This window comes from Salmo salar, unplaced genomic scaffold (genome assembly GCF_905237065.1).
Source record: "Salmo salar unplaced genomic scaffold, Ssal_v3.1, whole genome shotgun sequence".
Classification (NCBI taxonomy): domain Eukaryota; kingdom Metazoa; phylum Chordata; class Actinopteri; order Salmoniformes; family Salmonidae; genus Salmo; species Salmo salar.
In genome coordinates this window covers 19,370-43,771 of record NW_025547567.1, presented here as the reverse complement: position 1 = coordinate 43,771, position 24,402 = coordinate 19,370, and the positions used below count along the sequence as shown (strand labels likewise).

The 24,402-nt window shown below is 47.5% G+C and overlaps 1 protein-coding gene across 1 annotated transcript in view; it reads right to left on the bottom strand.

Annotated features, from left to right (window-relative positions):
* LOC123731977 (carboxypeptidase M) overlaps positions 1 to 6,336 on the bottom strand; it is a 44,322-nt gene extending 37,986 nt beyond the window's left edge. Inside the window, exons 1-2 of the mRNA XM_045711361.1 lie at positions 6,055 to 6,336; positions 5,461 to 5,647 (exon numbers count right to left, since the gene is read on the bottom strand). Of these exons, the coding sequence (XP_045567317.1) occupies positions 5,461 to 5,623 (163 nt within the window). The 5' untranslated portion in view covers positions 5,624 to 5,647; positions 6,055 to 6,336. The remainder of the gene's footprint in view (positions 1 to 5,460; positions 5,648 to 6,054) is intronic.
* Positions 6,337 to 24,402: the final 18,066 nt, after the last annotated feature.

Sequence of the window (24,402 nt, the reverse complement as noted above, 5' to 3'; positions counted from 1 at the left end):
CCTTCAGAACCAGGGGTGTGGAACCAACCCAGCCTCCAGAACCAGGGGTGCGGTACCAACCCAGCCTCCAGAACCAGGGGTGTGGCACCAACCCAGCCTCCAGAACCAGGGGTGTAGTATCAACCCAGCCTTCAGAACCAGGGGTGTGGCACCAACCCAGCCTCCAGAACCAGGGGTGTGGCACCAACCCAGCCTCCAGAACCAGGGGTGTGGTACCAACCCAGCCTGCCCCTCTGTGTGGTAGTGGTAGACCAGGGGGAGGAGGAGCCAGCGGTGTGTGATGGTACAGCCCCAAAAACAACTCAGCCAGTATGAGGCAGATCAGCTTTAGTGAACTATCTACAAAAACAACACAATCAGCCAGTATGAGGCAGATCAGCTTTAGTGAACTATCTACAAAAACATATTTACAAAGAAATACAGGTAGGAGCTGATCAGCATGTTATATTACAGCAGGTCACCTACTACAACGCTGTTCAGCCAAACAGGTCTTCATCAGACAGCATTGTGGTACAGCCCAGCTGCATAGGGCCTCTGTGTCACAGTATCCACAGAAAATGGTGCCCCGCCTCGGCCCGCGCTCGGCGGTCGTCGTCGCCGGTCTACTAGATGCCACCGATCTATGTTTCTGTGTTCGTTGAGTTTTGTCTGTCTAGGTCCGCACCCGTTTCCTTTTCTGTCATTAGTGGGGGGGGGCATTTCGTTTGTTCCTTTGGGTTTGTTTTTTGTGCGGGATTAATTGTTTGTCAGCGGGCAGTGGTGGTTGACGCTGTTGCTGGGTTTTCCTCCAGCGTATTATATTGGATTATTTATTGTTGCCGGGCTGCGCCCCGTGTCTATTTTTCTTCATTGGTGGAATTACCCGTTTTCCCTTTTGGGGCATTGTGCGCTCCCTGTGCCTTTTGACCACCGAGTGTTTTGGGTGTGAATACGCTCCCTGTGCCTTTTGACCACCGAGTGTTTTGGGTGTGAATACGCTCCCTGTGCCTTTTGACCACCGAGTGTTTTGGGTGTGAATACGCTCCCTGTGCCTTTTGACCACCGAGTGTTTTGGGTGTGAATACGCTCCCTGTGCCTTTTGACCACCGAGTGTTTTGGGTGTGAATACGCTCCCTGTGCCTTTTGACCACCGAGTGTTTTGGGTGTGAATACGCTCCCTGTGCCTTTTGACCACCGAGTGTTTTGGGTGTGAATACGCTCCCTGTGCCTTTTGACCACCGAGTGTTTTGGGTGTGAATACGCTCCCTGTGCCTTTTGACCACCGAGTGTTTTGGGTGTGAATAAACTTCGGCACTATTGGACAATAGTCTCCTGCATTTGACTCTGCTCTTTCCTCCTGCCCTAAGTATCCGTGACACTCTGTAAGAGGAAGACTATGTCCCAAATTATACCCTATTCTCTATGTAGTGCACATAGGGCTCAGGTCAAAAGTAGTGCACTACATAGGGAATAGGACTCCATTTGGGACGCAGAGGTCCCAAAACTCAGAGGAGAGGTGCGTTACATTCCTCTAGTCCAGTTTGGGCAGAACCCACAGAGCAGGACCACACTTCCCTCTGGAGCTTCACTGTATGCACATACAGTATGCTAACACCCAAGAGACTGGATGGGCCGTCGGTTGGTTCTTACATTATAGGGCCCAGAGTTTCTCCTGGTCAGGTGACGTGTTCTGGAACACTCCCTGGCTCTAGCCCAGAGTTTCTCCTGGTCAGGTGACGTGTTCTGGAACACTCCCTGGCTCTAGCCCAGAGTTTCTCCTGGTCAGGTGACGTGTGCTGGAACACTCCCTGGCTCTAGCCCAGAGTTTCTCCTGGTCAGGTGACGTGTTCTGGAACACTCCCTGGCTCTAGCCCAGAGTTTCTCCTGGTCAGGTGACGTGTTCTGGAACACTCCCTGGCTCTAGTCCAGAGTTTCTCCTGGTCAGGTGACGTGTTCTGGAACACTCCCTGGCTCTAGCCCAGAGTTTCTCCCGGTCAGGTGACGTGTTCTGGAACACTCCCTGGCTCTAGCCCAGAGTTTCTCCCGGTCAGGTGACGTGTTCTGGAACACTCCCTGGCTCTAGCCCAGAGTTTCTCTTGGTCAGGTGACGTGTTCTGGAACACTCCCTGGCTCTAGCCCAGAGTTTCTCCTGGTCAGGTGACGTGTTCTGGAACACTCCCTGGCTCTAGCCCAGAGTTTCTCTTGGTCAGGTGACGTGTTCTGGAACATTCCCTGGCCATGATTATGCCGTGGTGCCACATGTCAGTGATATATGGTGCTGACTGTACTTCCCTTGTCATGTGGTTTCTGATTCAGCTCCATACTGTATGGATAGAATTATAACATGCAGGCTCAACAACACATTGATTCCTCTTCCCCACTCAGCCGTTATGGGTTGAGAGTGAAATACTCAAATGAAAATCAATAACGTCAACGATTTGGGACTCGTGATAGATTTCTTGTAACACATAAAAGTGCAAATTCCTCAGTTGAAAGATCAATTATTCTGAGGAGCCCATTCCTCCTCCTCCGAGGTCTTAGTATTGATGTATGACCATCTACTATAGCATAGCATCCTGACCTACAGGGGCTGCGATAGCATCCTGGCCTACAGGGGCTGCGATAGCATCCTGACCTACAGGGGCTGCGATAGCATCCTGACCTACAGGGGCTGCGATAGCATCCTGACCTACAGGGGCTGCGATAGCATCCTGACCTACAGGGGCTGCGATAGCATCCTGACCTACAGGGGCTGCGATAGCATCCTGACCTACAGGGGCTGCGATAGCATCCTGACCTACAGGGGCTGCGATAGCATCCTGACCTACAGGGGCTGCGATAGCATCCTGACCTTCAATATACACTAAGTGTACAAAACATTAAGAACATCTGCCTAATTTTGAGTTGCTATCCCCCAGCTGGCCCTCAGAACAGCCTCAATTCTTTGGGGCGTGGACTCTACAAGGTGTCCAAAGCATCCACAGGGATGCTGACCCATGTTGACGCCAGTTGTTCCCACAGTTGTGTCAAGTTGGCTGGATGTCCTTTGGGTGGTGGACCATTCTTGATAGATACAGGAAACCTGAGCGTGAAATAACCAGCAGCTTTGTAGTTCTTGACACACAAACCGGTGTGCCTGGCACCTACTACCACATTCCGGTCAAAGGCACATAAATATTTTATCTTGCCCATTCTCTGAATGGCACATATACACAATCCATGTCTCAATTGCCTCAAGGCTTAAAAATCCTTCTTTATCCGGTCTCCTCCCCTTCATCTACAGGGTCTAGATACCAGCCCCTGTAGAAGGGGAGGAGCGGATTTAACAGGTGATAACAATAAGGGATCCTATAACTGTCACCTGGTCAGTTTATGTCATGGAAAGAGCAGGTGTTCCTAATATTTTGTAGACTCAGTGTATATAGCGATGAGTTGACACATTTATTTCTCTCAAAACCCTGTTGTCAGGAACCAGCTCCGACTGCTCAGCAAGCCAGCATACACGTTATGTGGTTGTCAAGGTCGACATCACTCTGCTACCGTCTCAACTCGCGGCCGTAACCGTGAGTTGCAAGCACCCCTATGCAACTACCAAGCTGCCCCATAGCTAGCCCAGTGAAGAATTCCTGGTGCCACCACTGCAGACATGGCATGATGACCATTGAGCAGTCTCTGTCCTATTGTCTCTGGGGTCCAGAAAGCATCCATCCAGACCCATGGTTAAAAACCCTGCATTCTAGACAGGCTTGTTCTTTGAAATCCACAACATGTCTTCCTCACTTCCGTGGGAGTAGGAGGACTAGGGAGTAGGACCAGAGGGAGGACTAGGGAGCAGGTCGCTGGGGAGGTGGAAGGACTAGCCGCTGGGGAGGTGGAGGACTAGCCGCTGGGGGGTGGAGGACTAGCCGCTGGGGGGTGGAGGACTAGCCGCTGGGGGGTGGAGGACTAGCCGCTGGGGGGTGGAGGACTAGCCGCTGGGGGGGTGGAGGACTAGCCGCTGGGGAGGTGGAGGACTAGCCGCTGGGGAGGTGGAGGACTATCCGCTGGGGAGAAGGAGGACTAGCCGCTGGGGAGGTGGAGGACTAGCCGCTGGGGAGGTGGAGGACTAGCCGCTGGGGAGGTGGAGGACTAGCCGCTGGGGAGGTGGAGGACTATCAGCTGGGGAGGTGGAGGACTAGCCGCTGGGGAGGTGGAGGACTAGCCGCTGGGGGGGTGGAGGACTAGCCGCTGGGGGGGTGGAGGACTAGCCGCTGGGGGGGTGGAGGCCTAGCCGCTGGGGGGGTGGAGGCCTAGCCGCTGGGGGGGTGGAGGCCTAGCCGCTGGGGAGGTGGAGGACTAGCCGCTGGGGAGGTGGAGGACTAGCCGCTGGGAGGGTGGAGGACTAGCTGCTGGGGGGGTGGAGGACTAGCCGCTGGGAGGCTGGGGAGGTGGAGGACTAGCCGCTGGGAGGCTGGGGAGGTGGAGGACTAGCCGCTGGGGGGGGGGAGGACTAGCCGCTGGGAGGCTGGGAGCAGGATGCTGGGAGCAGTGGTCAGGATGATATATTAACAGTCTGTTTAGGCTAGTCTTCACGAGCATTTAAATTGCCAGCTGCAGTCGCTGGCTGGCAGGCAGGCAGGGACCCGGTTTACAAAGAGTCCTCTTGTGAGAGGGGAAGACTGATTCCGTCGCAGCCTATGAACCTGTTACATTCATCTGTATAACATGTAATGGCATAACACAATATTTACATTTACATTTAAGTCATTTAGCAGACGCTCTTATCCAGAGCGACTTACAAATATAGTTAACAACATTTCCAAAATGTAGCTGACTTCTTCTGCTGGTTGTCCTCTAACCAGTGATGTAAAATATATATCCAGTTGTCATGTGTTTTTTGAGTTGTGGTAGTTTCAACAGTGCATATCCCTCCCTAATCAATGAGTGACTTGACAAAACAGGGCTTTTGGATGCATGTACAGTTTATAAGGTCCCCATTCAAAAAATATATGGAAGTAATATGATTACTATTGTTGTATGTGTAGATAGTGATATACTGAAAACATAAAATGTACTAACCGTTTATGCACATTGGTTATTGATTTGGACACTTTAAAACTGTATTTTGACATTGGGCTATTTATCAATATGTCTGGTCAACAGGAAGCAGCGACAGCATCATTTTCAAATTACATTTTAGGAATATAAATTGTCCACATTAATTTCCAACGGTATTTTACTTAATCTGGTAAACACTGCTGAATGATTCCAAAAAAGTTCTGGTATATCATCAAAATAAATCTATAATAAATCTATATCATCAAAATAAATCTCCAGTGTGCTTACAAAGAGCTCCACACACTTTCAAAATGTTGTTATTAAAGTTGAAATTGTCCTGGGCTCTCACCGGTGACAAAATCTAATCTAAACTGAGGCATATCAAATAGTGAATTACAATTTCCAATATTACATTTCAAGACAACATATAGTCTGTGTTCTCACCTTCGACAGATTTCCCGATACTGTGCAGGTGTGTGAACTGGAAGGTGTTGTTAACGTCCCGCAGGTATCTCTCCACCTCCACGGTGTTGTGATAACGGAACTCCAAACTGACACCGGACGACACCAACTTCCCGAGGTACAGGCAGAGCGCCAAAATAAACATCGTCTCGTACGGGACAGTGACAACCTAACCCACAAAACGAAGTTTAAGGGGGGAAAAAAAGGTTAAGCGGATTTAAAATAAATACACCGTCAAATATGAACGAAAAACTCACGAGGACATAGTAGCCACGCGCACCACACTGAAGTCAGTAATAACGTCAACGGACAGCGCCGTGTGCGGTTACCTGGCGTTACGGTTCTCAATTCACATTACACTAGGTTTAGCATTTATCTAAAATGATAACCATATTATACATATTATGGATATCTAAATGACAACATTTTGTAAGCAATTCCTATTTTTAGGCCGGAATAAAACGTGTATATAGAAGTGTAGACTAGGCCATCAATAAACATGTCTAAAATACATCAAATTATACTAAATTCCCCCCCAAATAACTTATAACTTATTCACATGACATTCTAAATTACCTTATTGCCCAATGTATATTTTCTGCAGCTCGCTGTGTGCGCACAACTTCTTCTGTGAAGACGTCTCTGGAAGTCACACCGCGGTCACCCTCGTCTGTCCGACCGCATTCATAACAACTCTTTAAAGTCCAAATCGCTCGTTTGGTATCTTAGTCGATAGATCAACCCTCCCCCCGACCACATTACACCGTTAGGTCCCCTGCCTGCCTGCACACCGCCCTGTATGGCATTATCACTATATTAACACGGCAGGTTTTATACAGTAGCAGCAGAGGCGAGGCGGAGCTAAACACTTCTCAACTCAACATGATCTCACGGTTTTACCATTTGGACGTTTATCCACATTTGTCCAAACGTACAATTTGGAAGTTGCTCCAAATGCAAATTTGGAAGTTGTCAAATGTAGAAGTTGTCACATTTTGAAGTGAAGGTTAAGGTAAGTGTTAAGGTTTGATAGGGTTTAAAAACATATATATATATAGCATAAAAATGGTCTACTAATAAGATGCCATTTGGGAGATTAGAAGGTGGGATCCCTGTGGGCTTCCCCTGCAGGTCGGTGAATTTGACGCCACTACCTTTCTCTCCATGATCAGTTGCTGATCAATAGGCTACAGAACATGATTATCCAGATCACATACACTTACTAAATGGAGAAACACATCTCTACATTATCTAGCCTACAACTACAAAAGCTTTGTAGGTTAATTCTAACAAATTCTAGCAGACTTTATCCTACATTTTTATTCAGAGACACCAGGCAGGTTTCCATTGACCCAGGTTTAATAGACAAAAGCAATGAGTAGGGTTACATGCACACAGTAATGCGGTTATTGTGGATAGTCTGATTAATATAATAGTTCGATTAAAACAGTTTTCAATCTTTGAAAAAGTAACAAATCCCCTAATAATCTTGTTTACATGGACACATCTGAAACCAGGCTTCCTGATGGGACTCTAATAAATGCAGAAAATCTCCAATCAAAATAAACGTTCTACCACAGTAACCATGTTATTTTTGGGGAAGAATATTTGATTCTGAGTTTGGACATATGACGTTTGTATATGAAAACTACTTATACTTTACATACAGGATAATTTTTGTAAAGATTGACAAAAAAATTATCCATTTGACAGGAGTGGATTGTTTTCTGCTGTCAAACTTTCTTTATTGCAACAAATGATGATGGAAACTTCGAATAAATGAATAAATGAATAAATGATGATTGCCGAATCATTTTGAAGGTAAGAGGGGCACTATAATGCTCCACTCCACATTTCATTCTAAATGCCTACATCTTGCAATATAAATGTTTTTAACTATAACAATAATGTTTCTTTGCAGAACAAGGATTGTCCTGACTTTCAAGAATGCCTGAATTGCTTCGCCTTGCTTTTCTGATTGGCTGGAAAGTTTTCGCCATTCCAATTATTCCAAGGTTCACCATGGCGACCACGGACCTTGGCGATACGTCGGCACATGAGAATTATTAGAATATGGCAAATATTAGTCAATTATTGCATTCTATCAATGCTGGTTTTCGCAGGCTATCTTAGACATAAAACAGAGGTGGGAGGGCATACAGGCTATCGCCAATTTATTAATGCACAATTTGTCTAAATGGTATTGGAAACATTTCAACCACTACATTTTTACTCTGCACTGTTGGTTTTTACGAAAAATGATTTTTTTTTTAGGTGTGATGTCATTACTTCCTGTTTTCATCGACAAGGTAGTTCAATGGTATGTATGTATGTATGTATGTATGTATGTATGTATGTATGTATGTATGTATGTATGTATGTATGTATGTATGTACATGTACTTACCTGGAGCGCCTGAGGGTGGCGCTGTTACTAATTACTTCATGTGATCATCTGTACTTGCACTTGACCCATGACATCTGATAAACGTGGTTCTTCTACCCGCAGTCCTGCCTCAGCAGGCTATTATATTACATGGTGTCAGAAGTTAAAAAGTTATACAAGGAAAGCTCAACATTACGAAACATGGAACAAATGAGACCTCCAACTACTCTGAACCTAGTGGGAAATCTATCCCAAATGAGATCTCCAACTACTCTGAACCTAGTGGGAAATCTATCCCAAATGAGATCTCCAACTACTCTGAACCTAGAGAGAAATCTATCCCAAATGAGACCTCCAACTACTCTGAACCTAGTGGGAAATCTATCCCAAATGAGACCTCCAACTACTCTGAACCTAGAGAGAAATCTATCCCAAATGAGACCTCCAACTACTCTGAACCTAGAGAAAACTCACTACTCTGAACCTAGTGGGAAATCTATCCCAAATGAGACCTCCAACTACTCTGAACCTAGAGAGAAATCTATCCCAAATGAGACCTCCAACTACTCTGAACCTAGAGAGAAATCTATCCCAAATGAGACCTCCAACTACTCTGAACCTAGAGAGAAATCTATCCCAAATGAGACCTCCAACTACTCTGAACCTAGAGGGAAATTTAGCCCAAATGAGACCACCAACTACTCTGAACCTAGAGAGAAATGTAGCCGAAAATTGGAGAGTGTGGATCCAGAAATTCAACCTGTATATCATCAGCCAGTGGCATCTCAGAGAAATCCAAAAAAAGTTAAATGTGCCACATGGGCAGAGATGATGCAATCAAGGCATTCAATACTTTTGACTTGGATGTATTAAAAAAAAAAAGTTTTTCCCGAACTTACTCTGAGTCAAGAAACAAATCTGACGTACCTGAGACATATCTTTTTTAGAACAATTGATGCTTATGTGATCTAAAACATAAAGCAAAAGACTGAGTTTCAACAACTTACAGAGTCATTGACAAAGGGATAGAATTTCGTATGGAATCGAAACATGACCAAGCAGATTACTCAGAGAACCAGATCTCCTGCTAGCTAGAGCAATATACATTTTCCGTGCTATTGAAATGAGCCAGCTAGAAAATGCTTCATGATGAAGTCGAGGTGACCGTTCACAAGGTGCAGAAGCAAAAGAAAACACAGAAATGGCAAAAAGACAAAGACCGTGCAACAGCTAGTAAAAGAGAGGTCATAGGGAGAATGCTCACGTTGTGGGTACAAACACAAATCAAACAAGTGTCCAGCATACGGTATGCAAAAGCATGTCACAGAAAAAAATCACTACGCCAAAATGTGCTCCTCACACACAGACAGAAAACCGGAGGATCCACGACATTGACAGGGAGAGGACAGCAGGAAATGGGAACATTGGGACATTGGGACAATGGAAGTGAAGCAGAGTGAAGGTAAAGTGTGCAGCTCAGCTAGTGAATGTCAATGAGAAAAAAACACTGAGAAAGAGCAGTGGACAGAAACACTGAAAATAAACAATCAGAAACTTCCTGTTAAGCTGGATACATGAGCTGAGTGTAGTGTCTTGTCCTTGAGAGACTTGAAAATGCTGGAAATGAAAGTGAGTGGCGATTCCATGCAAAAATCCAACTGAACGCTAGTGATGTATTCTGGCCACCAGATGGAGACAAAAGGCAAGAAAACGCTCAAACGTCGATACAAAGAGAAAGTGTTTGAAATGGAATTTCAAGTGATAGAACAAGATGCACCTGTAGATACTTGGAAGAAATGGGATTAATAGAGAGAATATTCAAGCTTGAACAAAAGACAGAGACGGCCATTTTGAATATGAAGATGTATACACAGGACCTGGATGTGCTCCAGGAGTTCATCATATACAAATAGATCCAGAAGTCACACCAGTGGTTCGCTCACCCATGAAAAGTGCCTGTAGCACTAAAAGGAAAAACGTGAAAAGGAACTGAATGTCACGACTTCCGCCGAAGTCGGTCCCTCTCCTTGTTCGGGCGGCGTTCGGCGGTCGACGTCACCGGCCTCTAGCCATCGCCGATCCACTTTTCATTTTCCATTTGTTTTGTCCTTGTCTTACACACCTGGTTTCATTCCCCCAATTACTTGTTAATTATTTAACCCTCTTCTCCCCCATGTTTGTTTGTGAGTGATTGCTTGTTATGTAATACGGTCCGTTATTGTGGGCTAGATTATTGCGTTGTATTATTGATTGTTTGAGTAAATTACGTTTATTACTCATATCTGCTGTCCTGCGCCTGACTCCTCTACACCAGCTACACACAGGCTTATTACACTGAACCGCATGGAAAACATGGATGTTGTCGTCAGGCAGACTGAGCCTCCTGAATGGGTAAACAGCTTGGTGACAATCAGCAAGCAAAAAAATGTAAATACGGGTATGCATGGAACCACAGGATCTAAACAAAGCGATCAAGAGAGAGCATGATCCTTTACGTACCATTGAAGAGATAGTTGCTGAAATGCCTAACGCCAAGGTATTTTCAGTAGTTGATGCAAACCAAGGATTCTGACAAATCCAACTGGATGAAGGGAGCTCCCGACTCTGCACGTTCAATACGCCGTTTGGGAGGTATTCATTCAAGAGGCTGCCGTTCGGAATCGCGTCCCGCTCCAGAGGTGTTCCAGAGGTGCCTCGCACAGCATTTGGAAGGTCTGGAAGGTGTCGTGAACATCATGGATGACATTCTTGTCTGGGGTGATGACACAGATCAGCACGACCGGAGACTGAGACAGCTACCAGTCAGACTGAGAAGCCTCAACTTGAAACTGAATAAGGATAAGAGCAAAATCAGAATGAAAAGAATTTCGCTACAGTGGACATGTGTTTATCAAAGAAGGCCTGAAACCAGACTCCCAGAAGGTCCGAGAAATACAAGCCAGAGGACAATGCACGTCAGAGGTTCCATGGGAATGTTGCAGTATCTCTCAGATGTCAGCGCACCACTGACACAACTGCTGGAAAGAGACATTCAGTGGCACTGGGAGTCTGCACAGGAACAGAGCTTCAGAAGCTTGAAAACACTCGTCAGCAATAAGCCAGTGTTAAAGTACTACGACGTGAAGAAAAAAAACACTGACTCTCTCTGTGGATGCAAGCTCAGAAGGCTTGGGAGCTGTGATCCTGCAAGATGGTCAGCCAATCACACATGAGTCAAGATCCCTCACGGACTGTCAAAAGAGAGACGCTCAAATGGAGAAAGAGCTTCTGGCGATTGTGTTTAGCTGCAAGAAGTTTCATCAATACCTGTATAGAAACCAGATCCAGGTGGAGTCAGACCACAAACCCTTGGAAACAATCTTCAAGAAGTCGCTCCAGAAAGCACCAGTCAGACTGCAGAGAATGCTGATGAGACTAAAGAGATACAGCCTATATGTGACATACAAACCAGGAAAACGAGATGCAGATCGCTGATGCACTGAGCCGAGCATACCTGAAGGAACAGAGAGAGAAATTGCTAGATGGTGAGCTGGATGTAAACTACATCGTTCATCAACTTCATGTTTCAGAAGAGTAACTGCAGCAATTCAAAACAGCAACAGCAGAAGATGAAGAGTTAAAACTGGTCACAGAAACAATTAAAAAAGGATGGCCAGACACGAGAGGGAAAGTTGCAAAGAAAATACAGCACTACCAGACCTTCAGAGAGGACTTGACATACTCAGATGGACTGCTGTTCAAAAGTTCAAAACTTGTTGTTCCTCAGATAATGAGAGAATAAATGATGGAAAAAAAATCCATGAAGCACACATGGGAATCGTAAAAATGTAAGGACCAAGCAAGGGATGTTCTGTTCTGGCCAGGCAAGGCTAAACAGATTGAAGATGTTGTAACAAAATGTGCAGTCTGCAACACACAAAAAACAACAATCAAAGAGAACCGCTCATATCTCATCCAGTCCCAGAGAGAGTTTGAGCCAAAGTTGGAGTGGACCTCTTCCATTACAACGACACAGAATATATACTATGTGTGGATTACTACTCACAAATACCCAGAAATCTCCAAGCTCAGTGGAACAACAAGTTAACACATCATTACATCACTAAAGTCGATCTCAGCAAGGCATGGGGTGACCGACGTTTTGTGCTCCGACAACAGAAGACAGTTGGTGAGTCACGTTGAGCCCTAGATTTCCACAGTCAAACGGCCAAGCTGAGAGAGCAGTTCAGACTGTGAAGAACCTGTTGAAAAAAGCACGAGACAGCAACGGAGATCCTAACACAGCTCTCCTTGAGTACAGAAACACACCCCTGGATGGAGTAGGTATCTCTCCTGCACAACTGCTAATGAGAAGAAGGCTGAAGACAAAGATTCTGACATCAAAGAGAATGTTGAAGCCAGGACTCTATCAGTATGTCAGGCTCCGTCTCACAAGCAGACAACAGAGATACTCCATCACCATGTCAGGTTTCTTCTAACAAGCAGACAACAGAGCGACTCCATCACCATGTCAGGTTCCTTCTAACAAGCAGACAACAGAGATACTCCATCACCATGTCAGGCTCCTTCTAACAAGCAGACAACAGAGATACTCCATCACCATGTCAGGTTCCTTCTAACAAGCAGACAACAGAGAGACTCCATCACCATGTCAGGTTCCTTCTAACAAGCAGACAACAGAGATACTCCATCACCATGTCAGGTTCCTTCTAACAAGCAGACAACAGAGAGAATATATCACCATGTCAGGTTCCTTCTAACAAGCAGACAACAGAGATACTCCATCACCATGTCAGGTTCCTTCTAACAAGCAGACAACAGAGATACTACATCACCATGTCAGGTTCCTTCTAACAAGCAGACAACAGAGAGACTCCATCACCATGTCAGGTTCCTTCTAACAAGCAGACAACAGAGATACTCCATCACCATGTCAGGTTCCTTCTAACAAGCAGACAACAGAGATACTCCATCACCATGTCAGGTTCCTTCTAACAAGCAGACAACAGAGAGACTCCATCACCATGTCAGGTTCCTTCTAACAAGCAGACAACAGAGAGACTATATCACCATGTCAGGTTCCTTCTAACAAGCAGACAACAGAGATACTCCATCACCATGTCAGGTTCCTTCTAACAAGCAGACAACAGAGAGAATATATCACCATGTCAGGTTCCTTCTAACAAGCAGACAACAGAGATACTCCATCACCATGTCAGGTTCCTTCTAACAAGCAGACAACAGAGAGACTCCATCACCATGTCAGGTTCCTTCTAACAAGCAGACAACAGAGATACTCCATCACCATGTCAGGTTCCTTCTAACAAGCAGACAACAGAGATACTCCATCACCATGTCAGGTTCCTTCTAACAAGCAGACAACAGAGAGACTATATCACCATGTCAGGTTCCTTCTAACAAGCAGACAACAGAGAGACTACATCACCATGTCAGGTTCCTTCTAACAAGCAGACAACAGAGATACTCCATCACCATGTCAGGTTCCTTCTAACAAGCAGACAACAGAGAATAATATATCACCATGTCAGGTTCCTTCTAACAAGCAGACAACAGAGATACTCCATCACCATGTCAGGTTCCTTCTAACAAGCAGACAACAGAGAGACTCCATCACCATGTCAGGTTCCTTCTAACAAGCAGACAACAGAGATACTCCATCACCATGTCAGGTTCCTTCTAACAAGCAGACAACAGAGAGACTCCATCACCATGTCAGGTTCCTTCTAACAAGCAGACAACAGAGAGACTATATCACCATGTCAGGTTCCTTCTAACAAGCAGACAACAGAGAGACTCCATCACCATGTCAGGCTCCTTCTAACAAGCAGACAACAGAGATACTATATCACCATGTCAGGTTCCTTCTAACAAGCAGACAACAGAGAGAATATATCACCATGTCAGGTTCCTTCTAACAAGCAGACAACAGAGATACTACATCACTATGTCAGGTTCCTTCTAACAAGCAGACAACAGAGAGAATATATCACCATGTCAGGTTCCTTCTAACAAGCAGACAACAGAGATACTCCATCACCATGTCAGGTTCCTTCTAACAAGCAGACAACAGAGAGACTATATCACCATGTCAGGTTCCTTCTAACAAGCAGACAACAGAGCGACTCCATCACCATGTCAGGAGCTGTCAGTTTGGTGCACTACCTCATCACACACTGAAGTTTATCCACAACAAGTCAGTTTGGTGGAAACACACCACTGGTGGGAAAATGGGCATATTTTCTTTATGCAGATTTGAGAATATTTGTATGAAAATCTATCGCCAATTGGATTGAATCCTAGCTTTTGAAAGAATTGCTAATTTCCCCCCTTTTTATTGTCCCCCAACACAAGTATGAATTCTGTAACCAGAGGGCCTAAACTCAGGCAGTGAGGGAATAATTTGTGAAGAAGGCTCTGGATTTTCTCATGATGAACTGATATAGAAGGCCAGCTCTGTATCCTGTCATGATGAACTGATATAGAAGGCCAGCTCTGTATCCTGTCATAATGAACTGATATAGAAGGCCAGCTCTGTATCCTGTCATAATGAACTGATATAGAAGGCCAGCTCTGTATCCTGTCATAATGAACTGATATAGAAGGCCAGCTCTGTATCCTGTCATGATGAACTGATATAGAAGGCCAGCTCTGTATCCTGTCATAATGAACTGATATAGAAGGCCAGCTCTGTATCCTGTCATAATGAACTGATATAGAAGGCCAGCTCTGTATCCTGTCATAATGAACTGATATAGAAGGCCAGCTCTGTATCCTGTCATAATGAACTGATATAGAAGGCCAGCTCTGTATCCTGTCATAATGAACTGATATAGAAGGCCAGCTCTGTATCCTGTCATAATGAACTGATATAGAAGGCCAGCTCTGTATCCTGTCATAATGAACTGATATAGAAGTCCAGCTCTGTATCCTGTCATAATGAACTGATATAGAAGGCCAGCTCTGTATCCTGTCATAATGAACTGATATAGAAGGCCAGCTCTGTATCCTTTCATGATGAACTGATATAGAAGGCCAGCTCTGTATCCTGTCATAATGAACTGATATAGAAGGCCAGCTCTGTATCCTGTCATAATGAACTGATATAGAAGGCCAGCTCTGTATCCTGTCATAATGAACTGATATAGAAGGCCAGCTCTGTATCCTGTCATAATGAACTGATATAGAAGGCCAGCTCTGTATCCTGTCATGATGAACTGATATAGAAGGCCAGCTCTGTATCCTGTCATAATGAACTGATATAGAAGGCCAGCTCTGTATCCTGTCATAATGAACTGATATAGAAGGCCAGCTCTGTATCCTGTCATAATGAACTGATATAGAAGGCCAGCTCTGTATCCTGTCATAATGAACTGATATAGAAGGCCAGCTCTGTATCCTGTCATAATGAACTGATATAGAAGGCCAGCTCTGTATCCTGTCATAATGAACTGATATAGAAGGCCAGCTCTGTATCCTGTCATAATGAACTGATATAGAAGGCCAGCTCTGTATCCTGTCATGATGAACTGATATAGAAGGCCAGCTCTGTATCCTGTCATAATGAACTGATATAGAAGGCCAGCTCTGTATCCTGTCATAATGAACTGATATAGAAGGCCAGCTCTGTATCCTGTCATAATGAACTGATATAGAAGGCCAGCTCTGTATCCTGTCATAATGAACTGATATAGAAGGCCAGCTCTGTATCCTGTCATAATGAACTGATATAGAAGGCCAGCTCTGTATCCTGTCATGATGAACTGATATAGAAGGCCAGCTCTGTATCCTGTCATAATGAACTGATATAGAAGGCCAGCTCTGTATCCTGTCATAATGAACTGATATAGAAGGCCAGCTCTGTATCCTGTCATAATGAACTGATATAGAAGGCCAGCTCTGTATCCTGTCATAATGAACTGATATAGAAGGCCAGCTCTGTATCCTGTCATGATGAACTGATATAGAAGGCCAGCTCTGTATCCTGTCATAATGAACTGATATAGAAGGCCAGCTCTGTATCCTGTCATGATGAACTGATATAGAAGACCAGCTCTGTATCCTGTCATGATGAACTGATATAGAAGGCCAGCTCTGTATCCTGTCATAATGAACTGATATAGAAGGCCAGCTCTGTATCCTGTCATAATGAACTGATATAGAAGGCCAGCTCTGTATCCTGTCATGATGAACTGATATAGAAGGCCAGCTCTGTATCCTGTCATAATGAACTGATATAGAAGACCAGCTCTGTATCCTGTCATGATGAACTGATATAGAAGGCCAGCTCTGTATCCTGTCATAATGAACTGATATAGAAGGCCAGCTCTGTATCCTGTCATGATGAACTGATATAGAAGGCCAGCTCTGTATCCTGTCATAATGAACTGATATAGAAGGCCAGCTCTGTATCCTGTCATAATGAACTGATATAGAAGGCCAGCTCTGTATCCTGTCATAATGAACTGATATAGAAGGCCAGCTCTGTATCCTGTCATGATGAACTGATATAGAAGGCCAGCTCTGTATCCTGTCATAATGAACTGATATAGAAGGCCAGCTCTGTATCCTGTCATAATGAACTGATATAGAAGACCAGCTCTGTATCCTGTCATGATGAACTGATATAGAAGGCCAGCTCTGTATCCTGTCATAATGAACTGAGCCGTTCGCTGGCAGAGAAAAGTCCCACTGCATTAGAGTACCTATTGTTTCCCTGATCCAGAATCTCTGTAAACTTTTACTGTAATTAACCACTGGATTACCATCAGGCCAAACCACATGCCATGCCTGTGTTTTCTCTTTCGTTGGAACCATGACGTGTGTGTGTGTGTGTGTGTGTGTGTGTGTGTGTGTGTGTGTGTGTGTGTGTGTGTGTGTGTGTGTGTGTGTGTGTGTGTGAGATGTAGAGAGAGAGACAGACAGGCAGAGTGTGTGTCCTTCCTCCCTGCCTTATTTGTTACTTTTATCTTTAACTTATCTATTTCTTACTTAACACTTATTTTTTTCTTAAAACTGCATTATTGGTTCAGGGTTTGTATTCAGCATTTCACTATAAGGTCTACATCTGTTGTATTCAGCATTTCACTGTAAGGTCTACACCTGTTGAATTCGGCGCATGTGACTAATACAATTTGATATGATTTGCCACAATCACATATCACACACTGATCTAGCCTGAAACCCAGACTGAACATCACTATGTTCCTCTTCACACTGCTATACTGGTCTAGCCTGAAACCCAGACTGAACATCACTCTGTTCCTCTTCACACTGCTATACTGGTCTAGCCTGAAACCCAGACTGAACATCACTCTGTTCCTCTTCACACTGCTATACTGGTCTAGCCTGAAACCCAGACTGCACATCACTCTGTTCCCCTTCACACTGCTCTACTGGTCTAGCCTGAAACCCAGACTGAACATCACTATGTTCGTCTTCACACTGCTATACTGGTCTAGCCTGAAACCCAGACTGAACATCACTATGTTCCTCTTCACACTGCTATACTGGTCTAGCCTGAAACCCAGACTGAACATCACTCTGTTCCTCTTCACACTGCTATACTGGTCTAGCCTGAAACCCAGACTGAACATCACTATGTTCCTCTTCACACTGCTATACTGGTCGAGCCTGAAACCCAGACCTTGGGGGTGCCTCTGGGTAATTCTGTAACGGCTGTCTATGGAAGAAGTGGACCAAAATGCGGCGGAGTTAGGGTTCGTCATATTTAATACACGAACACTATGCATTTACAAAAACAACAAAAACTGACAGCCAACACAGTCCTGTCAGGTGCAACCACAGTGACAAGCACAATTACCCACGAAACACAAAGGACACGTAGGCAACTTATGTGTGACTCCCAATCAACCACAACCCTCTACAGCTGTGCCTGATTGGAAGTCACACGGCCAAAATCAATGAAACAATAAAACACACACTCCCTTCTGTCACGTCCTGACCCAACTACACCCTCTACTGGTCAGGACGTGACAGTACCCCCCCCCTCAAGGTGCAGACCCCGGGATGCACCTAAAAAAGGAAAACACAAGAAAATCCCCAACAAAAAAGAACACCTAAACAATAAGGGAGGGAAGGGAGGGTGGCTGCCGTCACCGACGGCACTGTGCTACACCCTCCCTCCCCAACCCACCTATCCTGGAGGCGGCTCAAGCTCTGGCCGTTCCAGGCAGTCGGGCCACTCTGGCAGCTCGGGACAGTCTGGGCAGTCTGGCAGCTCGGGACAGTCTGGGCAGTCTGGCAGCTCGGGACAGTCTGGGCAGTCTGGCAGCTCGGGACAGTCTGGGCAGTCTGGCAGCTCGGGACAGTCTGGGCAGTCGCAGCTCGGGACAGTCTGGGCAGTCTGGGCAGTCTGGCAGCTCGGGACAGTCTGGGCAGTCTGGCAGCTCGGGACAGTCTGGGCAGTCTGGCAGCTCGGGACAGTCTGGGCAGTCGCAGCTCGGGACAGTCTGGGCAGTCTCTCTGGCAGCTCGGGACAGTCTGGGCAGTCTGGCAGCTCGGGACAGTCTGGGCAGTCTGGCAGCTCGGGACAGTCTGGGCAGTCTGGCAGCTCGGGACAGTCTGGGCAGTCGCAGCTCGGGACAGTCTGGGCAGTCTGGGCAGTCTGGCAGCTCGGGACAGTCTGGGCAGTCTGGCAGCTCGGGACAGTCAGGGCAGTCTGGCAGCTCGGGACAGTCAGGGCAGTCTGGCAGCTCCGGACAGTCAGGGCAGTCTGGCCGCTCCGGACAGTCAGGGCAGTCTGGCCGCTCCGGCAGGTCAGGGCAGTCTGGCCGCTCCGGCAGTTCAGGGCAGGCTGGCCGCTCCGGCAGTTCAGGGCAGGCTGGCCGCTCCGGCAGTTCAGGGCAGGCTGGCCGCTCCGGCAGTTCAGGGCAGGCTGGCCGCTCCGGCAGTTCAGGGCAGACTGGCCGCTCCGGCAGTTCAGGGCAGGCTGGCCGCTCCGGCAGTTCAGGGCAGTCTGGCCGCTCCGGCTGTTCAGGGCAGTCTGGCCACTCCGGCAGTTCAGCGCAGGCTGGCAGCTCGGAACAGTCAGGGCAGTCTGGCAGCTCCGGACAGTCAGGGCAGTCTGGCCGCTCCGGACAGTCAGGGCAGTCTGGCCGCTCCGGACAGTCAGGGCAGTCTGGCCGCTCCGGACAGTCAGGGCAGTCTGGCAGCTCCGGACAGTCAGGGCAGTCTGGCCGCTCCGGACAGTCAGGGCAGTCTGGCCGCTCCGGACAGTCAGGGCAGTCTGGCCGCTCCGGCAGTTCAGGGCAGGCTGGCCGCTCCGGCAGTTCAGGGCAGGCTGGCCGCTCCGGCAGTTCAGGGCAGGCTGGCCGCTCCGGCAGTTCAGGGCAGGCTGGCCGCTCCGGCAGTTCAGGGCAGGCTGGCCGCTCCGGCAGTTCAGGGCAGGCTGGCCGCTCCGGCAGTTCAGGGCAGGCTGGCCGCTCCGGCAGTTCAGGGCAGGCTGGCCGCTCCGGCTGTTCAGGGCAGTCTGGCCACTCCGGCAGTTCAGCGCAGTCTGGCCACTCCGGCAGTTCAGCGCAGGCTGGCAGCTCGGAACAGTCAGGGCAGTCTGGCAGCTCCGGACAGTCAGGGCAGTCTGGCCGCTCCGGACAGTCAGGGCAGTCTGGCCGCTCCGGACAGTCAGGGCAGTCTGGCCGCTCCGGCAGTTCAGGGCAGTCTGGCCGCTCCGGCAGTTCAGCGCAGTCTGGCCGCTCCGGCAGTTCAGCGCAGTCTGGCCGCTCCGGCAGTTCAGGGCAGGCTGGCCGCTCCGGCAGTTCAGGGCAGGCTGGCCGCTCCGGCAGTTCAGGGCAGGCTGGCCGCTCCGGCAGTTCAGGGCAGGCTGGCCGCTCCGGCTGTTCAGGGCAGTCTGGCCACTCCGGCAGTTCAGCGCAGTCTGGCCACTCCGGCAGTTCAGCGCAGTCTGGCCACTCCGGCAGTTCAGCGCAGTCTGGCCACTCCGGCAGTTCAGCGCAGTCTGACCTCTCTGGCGACTGTTGACTGGCGGGCAGCTCTGACGACTGTTGACTGGCAGGCAGCTCTGACGACTGTTGACTGGCGGGCAGCTCTGACGACTGTTGACTGGTGGGCAGCTCTGGTGACTGTTGACTGGCGGGCAGCACTGACGACTGTTGACTGGCGGGCAGATCTGACGACTGTTGACTGGCGGGCAGATCTGACGACTGTTGACTGGCGGGCAGATCTGACGACTGTTGACTGGCTGGCAGCTCTGACGACTGTTGACTGGCGGGCAGCACTGACAACTGTTGACTGGCGGGCAGCTCTGGCGACTGTTGACTGGCGAGGCTGGGTTCACGCACTTGAAGCCTGGTGCGTGGTGCTGGTACTGGGCGTACCAGATTGTGAACACGCACCCCCATGCTAGTGCGGGGAGCTGGCCTGGGGCTCCATTCTTGCCCCGCAAAACTCCCCTTGTGCCCCCCCAAAAAATTATTGGGGGTGCCTCTCGGTCTCCCTTACCTCGCCAGCCTTCTTCCGCTGCTTGGTCCTGTGTTGGTGGGTAATTCTGTAACGGCTGTCTATGGAAGAAGTGGACCAAAATGCGGCGGAGTTAGGGTTCGTCATATTTAATACACGAACACTATGCATTTACAAAAACAACAAAAACTGACAGCCAACACAGTCCTGTCAGGTGCAACCACAGTGACAAGAACAATTACCCACGAAACACAAAGGACACGTAGGCAACTTATGTGTGACTCCCAATCAACCACAACCCTCTACAGCTGTGCCTGATTGGAAGTCACACGGCCAAAATCAATGAAACAATAAAACACACACTCCCTTCTGCCACGTCCTGACCCAACTACACCCTCTACTGGTCAGGACGTGACAGCTCTACATCATTCTGTTCCCCTTCACACTGCTCTACTGGTTTAGCCTGAAACCCAGGCTGAACATCACTCTGTTCCCCTTCACACTGCTCTACTGGTCTAGCCTGAAACCCAGACTGAACATCACTATGTTCCTCTTCACACTGCTATACTGGTCTAGCCTGAAACCCAGACTGAACATCACTCTGTTCCTCTTCACACTGCTATACTGGTCTAGCCTGAAACCCAGACTGAACATCACTCTGTTCCTCTTCACACTGCTATACTGGTCTAGTCTGAAACCCAGACTGAACATCACTATGTTCCTCTTCACACTGCTATACTGGTCTAGTCTGAAACCCAGACTGAACATCACTCTGTTCCTCTTCACACTGCTATACTGGTCTAGTCTGAAACCCAGACTGAACATCACCATGTTCGTCTTCACACTGCTATACTGGTCTAGTCTGAAATCCAGACTGAACATCACTCTGTTCCTCTTCACACTGCTCTACTGGTCTAGCCTGAAACCCAGACTGAACATCACTCTGTTCCCCTTCACACTGCTATACTGGTCTAGCCTGAAACCCAGACTGAACATCACTATGTTCCTCTTCACACTGCTATACTGGTCTAGCCTGAAACCCAGACTGAACATCACTCTGTTCCCCTTCACACTGCTATACTGGTCTAGTCTGAAACCCAGACTGAACATCACTATGTTCCTCTTCACACTGCTATACTGGTCTAGCCTGAAACCCAGACTGAACATCACTCTGTTCCTCTTCACACTGCTATACTGGTCTAGCCTGAAACCCAGACTGAACATCACTATGTTCCTCTTCACACTGCTATACTGGTCTAGCCTGAAACCCAGACTCACTATGTTCCTCTTCACACTGCTATACTGGTCTAGCCTGAAACCCAGACTGAACATCACTCTGTTCCCCTTCACACTGCTATACTGGTCTAGCCTGAAACCCAGACTGAACATCACTATGTTCCTCTTCACACTGCTATACTGGTCTAGCCTGAAACCCAGACTGAACATCACTCTGTTCCTCTTCACACTGCTATACTGGTCTAGCCTGAAACCCAGACTGAACATCACTATGTTCCTCTTCACACTGCTATACTGGTCTAGCCTGAAACCCAGACTGAACATCACTATGTTCCTCTTCACACTGCTATACTGGTCTAGCCTGAAACCCAGACTGAACATCACTCTGTTCCTCTTCACACTGCTATACTGGTCTAGCCTGAAACCCAGACTGAACATCACTCTGTACCTCTTCACACTGCTATACTGGTCTAGTCTGAAACCCAGACTGAACATCACTATGTTCCTCTTCACACTGCTATACTGGTCTAGCCTGAAACCCAGACTGAACATCACTCTGTTCCCCTTCACACTGCTATACTGGTCTAGCCTGAAACCCAGACTGAACATCACTCTGTTCCTCTTCACACTGCTATACAGGTCTAGCCTGAAACCCAGACTGCACATCACTCTGTTCCCCTTCACACTGCTCTACTGGTCTAGCCTGAAACCCAGACTGAACATCACTCTGTTCCTCTTCACACTGCTATACTGGTCTAGCCTGAAACCCAGACTGAACATCACTATGTTCCCCTTCACACTGCTATACTGGTCTAGCCTGAAACCCAGACTGAACATCACTATGTTCCCCTTCACACTGCTATACTGGTCTAGCCTGAAACCCAGACTGAACATCACTATGTTCCCCTTCACACTGCTATACTGGTCTAGTCTGAAACCCAGACTGAACATCACTATGTTCCTCTTCACACTGCTATACTGGTCTAGCCTGAAACCCAGACTGAACATCACTCTGTTCCTCTTCACACTGCTATACTGGTCTAGCCTGAAACCCAGACTGAACATCACTCTGTTCCTCTTCACACTGCTATACTGGTCTAGCCTGAAACCCAGACTGAACATCACTCTGTTCCCCTTCACACTGCTATACTGGTCTAGCCTGAAACCCAGACTGAACATCACTATGTTCCTCTTCACACTGCTATACTGGTCTAGCCTGAAACCCAGACTGAACATCACTCTGTTCCTCTTCACACTGCTATACTGGTCTAGCCTGAAACCCAGACTGAACATCACTATGTTCCTCTTCACACTGCTATACTGGTCTAGCCTGAAACCCAGACTGAACATCACTATGTTCCTCTTCACACTGCTATACTGGTCTAGCCTGAAACCCAGACTGAACATCACTCTGTTCCTCTTCACACTGCTATACTGGTCTAGCCTGAAACCCAGACTGAACATCACTCTGTACCTCTTCACACTGCTATACTGGTCTAGTCTGAAACCCAGACTGAACATCACTATGTTCCTCTTCACACTGCTATACTGGTCTAGCCTGAAACCCAGACTGAACATCACTCTGTTCCTCTTCACACTGCTATACAGGTCTAGCCTGAAACCCAGACTGCACATCACTCTGTTCCCCTTCACACTGCTCTACTGGTCTAGCCTGAAACCCAGACTGAACATCACTCTGTTCCCCTTCACACTGCTCTACTGGTCTAGCCTGAAACCCAGACTGAACATCACTATGTTCCCCTTCACACTGCTATACTGGTCTAGCCTGAAACCCAGACTGAACATCACTATGTTCCCCTTCACACTGCTATACTGGTCTAGCCTGAAACCCAGACTGAACATCACTATGTTCCCCTTCACACTGCTATACTGGTCTAGTCTGAAACCCAGACTGAACATCACTATGTTCCTCTTCACACTGCTATACTGGTCTAGCCTGAAACCCAGACTGAACATCACTCTGTTCCTCTTCACACTGCTATACTGGTCTAGCCTGAAACCCAGACTGAACATCACTCTGTTCCTCTTCACACTGCTATACTGGTCTAGCCTGAAACCCAGACTGAACATCACTCTGTTCCTCTTCACACTGCTATACAGGTCTAGCCTGAAACCCAGACTGAACATCACTCTGTTCCTCTTCACACTGCTATACAGGTCTAGCCTGAAACCCAGACTGAACATCACTCTGTTCCTCTTCACACTGCTATACTGGTCTAGCCTGAAACCCAGACTCACTATGTTCCTCTTCACACTGCTATACTGGTCTAGTCTGAAACCCAGACTGAACATCACTCTGTTCCTCTTCACACTGCTATACTGGTCTAGCCTGAAACCCAGACTGAACATCACTCTGTTCCTCTTCACACTGCTATACTGGTCTAGCCTGAAACCCAGACTGAACATCACTATGTTCCTCTTCACACTGCTATACTGGTCTAGCCTGAAACCCAGACTGAACATCACTATGTTCCTCTTCACACTGCTATACTGGACTAGCCTGAAACCCAGACTGAACATCACTCTGTTCCTCTTCACACTGCTATACTGGTCTAGTCTGAAACCCAGACTGAACATCACTCTGTTCCTCTTCACACTGCTATACTGGTCTAGTCTGAAACCCAGACTGAACATCACTCTGTTCCGCTTCACACTGCTATACTGGTCTAGTCTGAAACCCAGACTGAACATCACTCTGTTCCTCTTCACACTGCTATACTGGTCTAGCCTGAAACCCAGACTGCACATCACTCTGTTCCCCTTCACACTGCTATACTGGTCTAGCCTGAAACCCAGACTGAACATCACTCTGTTCCTCTTCACACT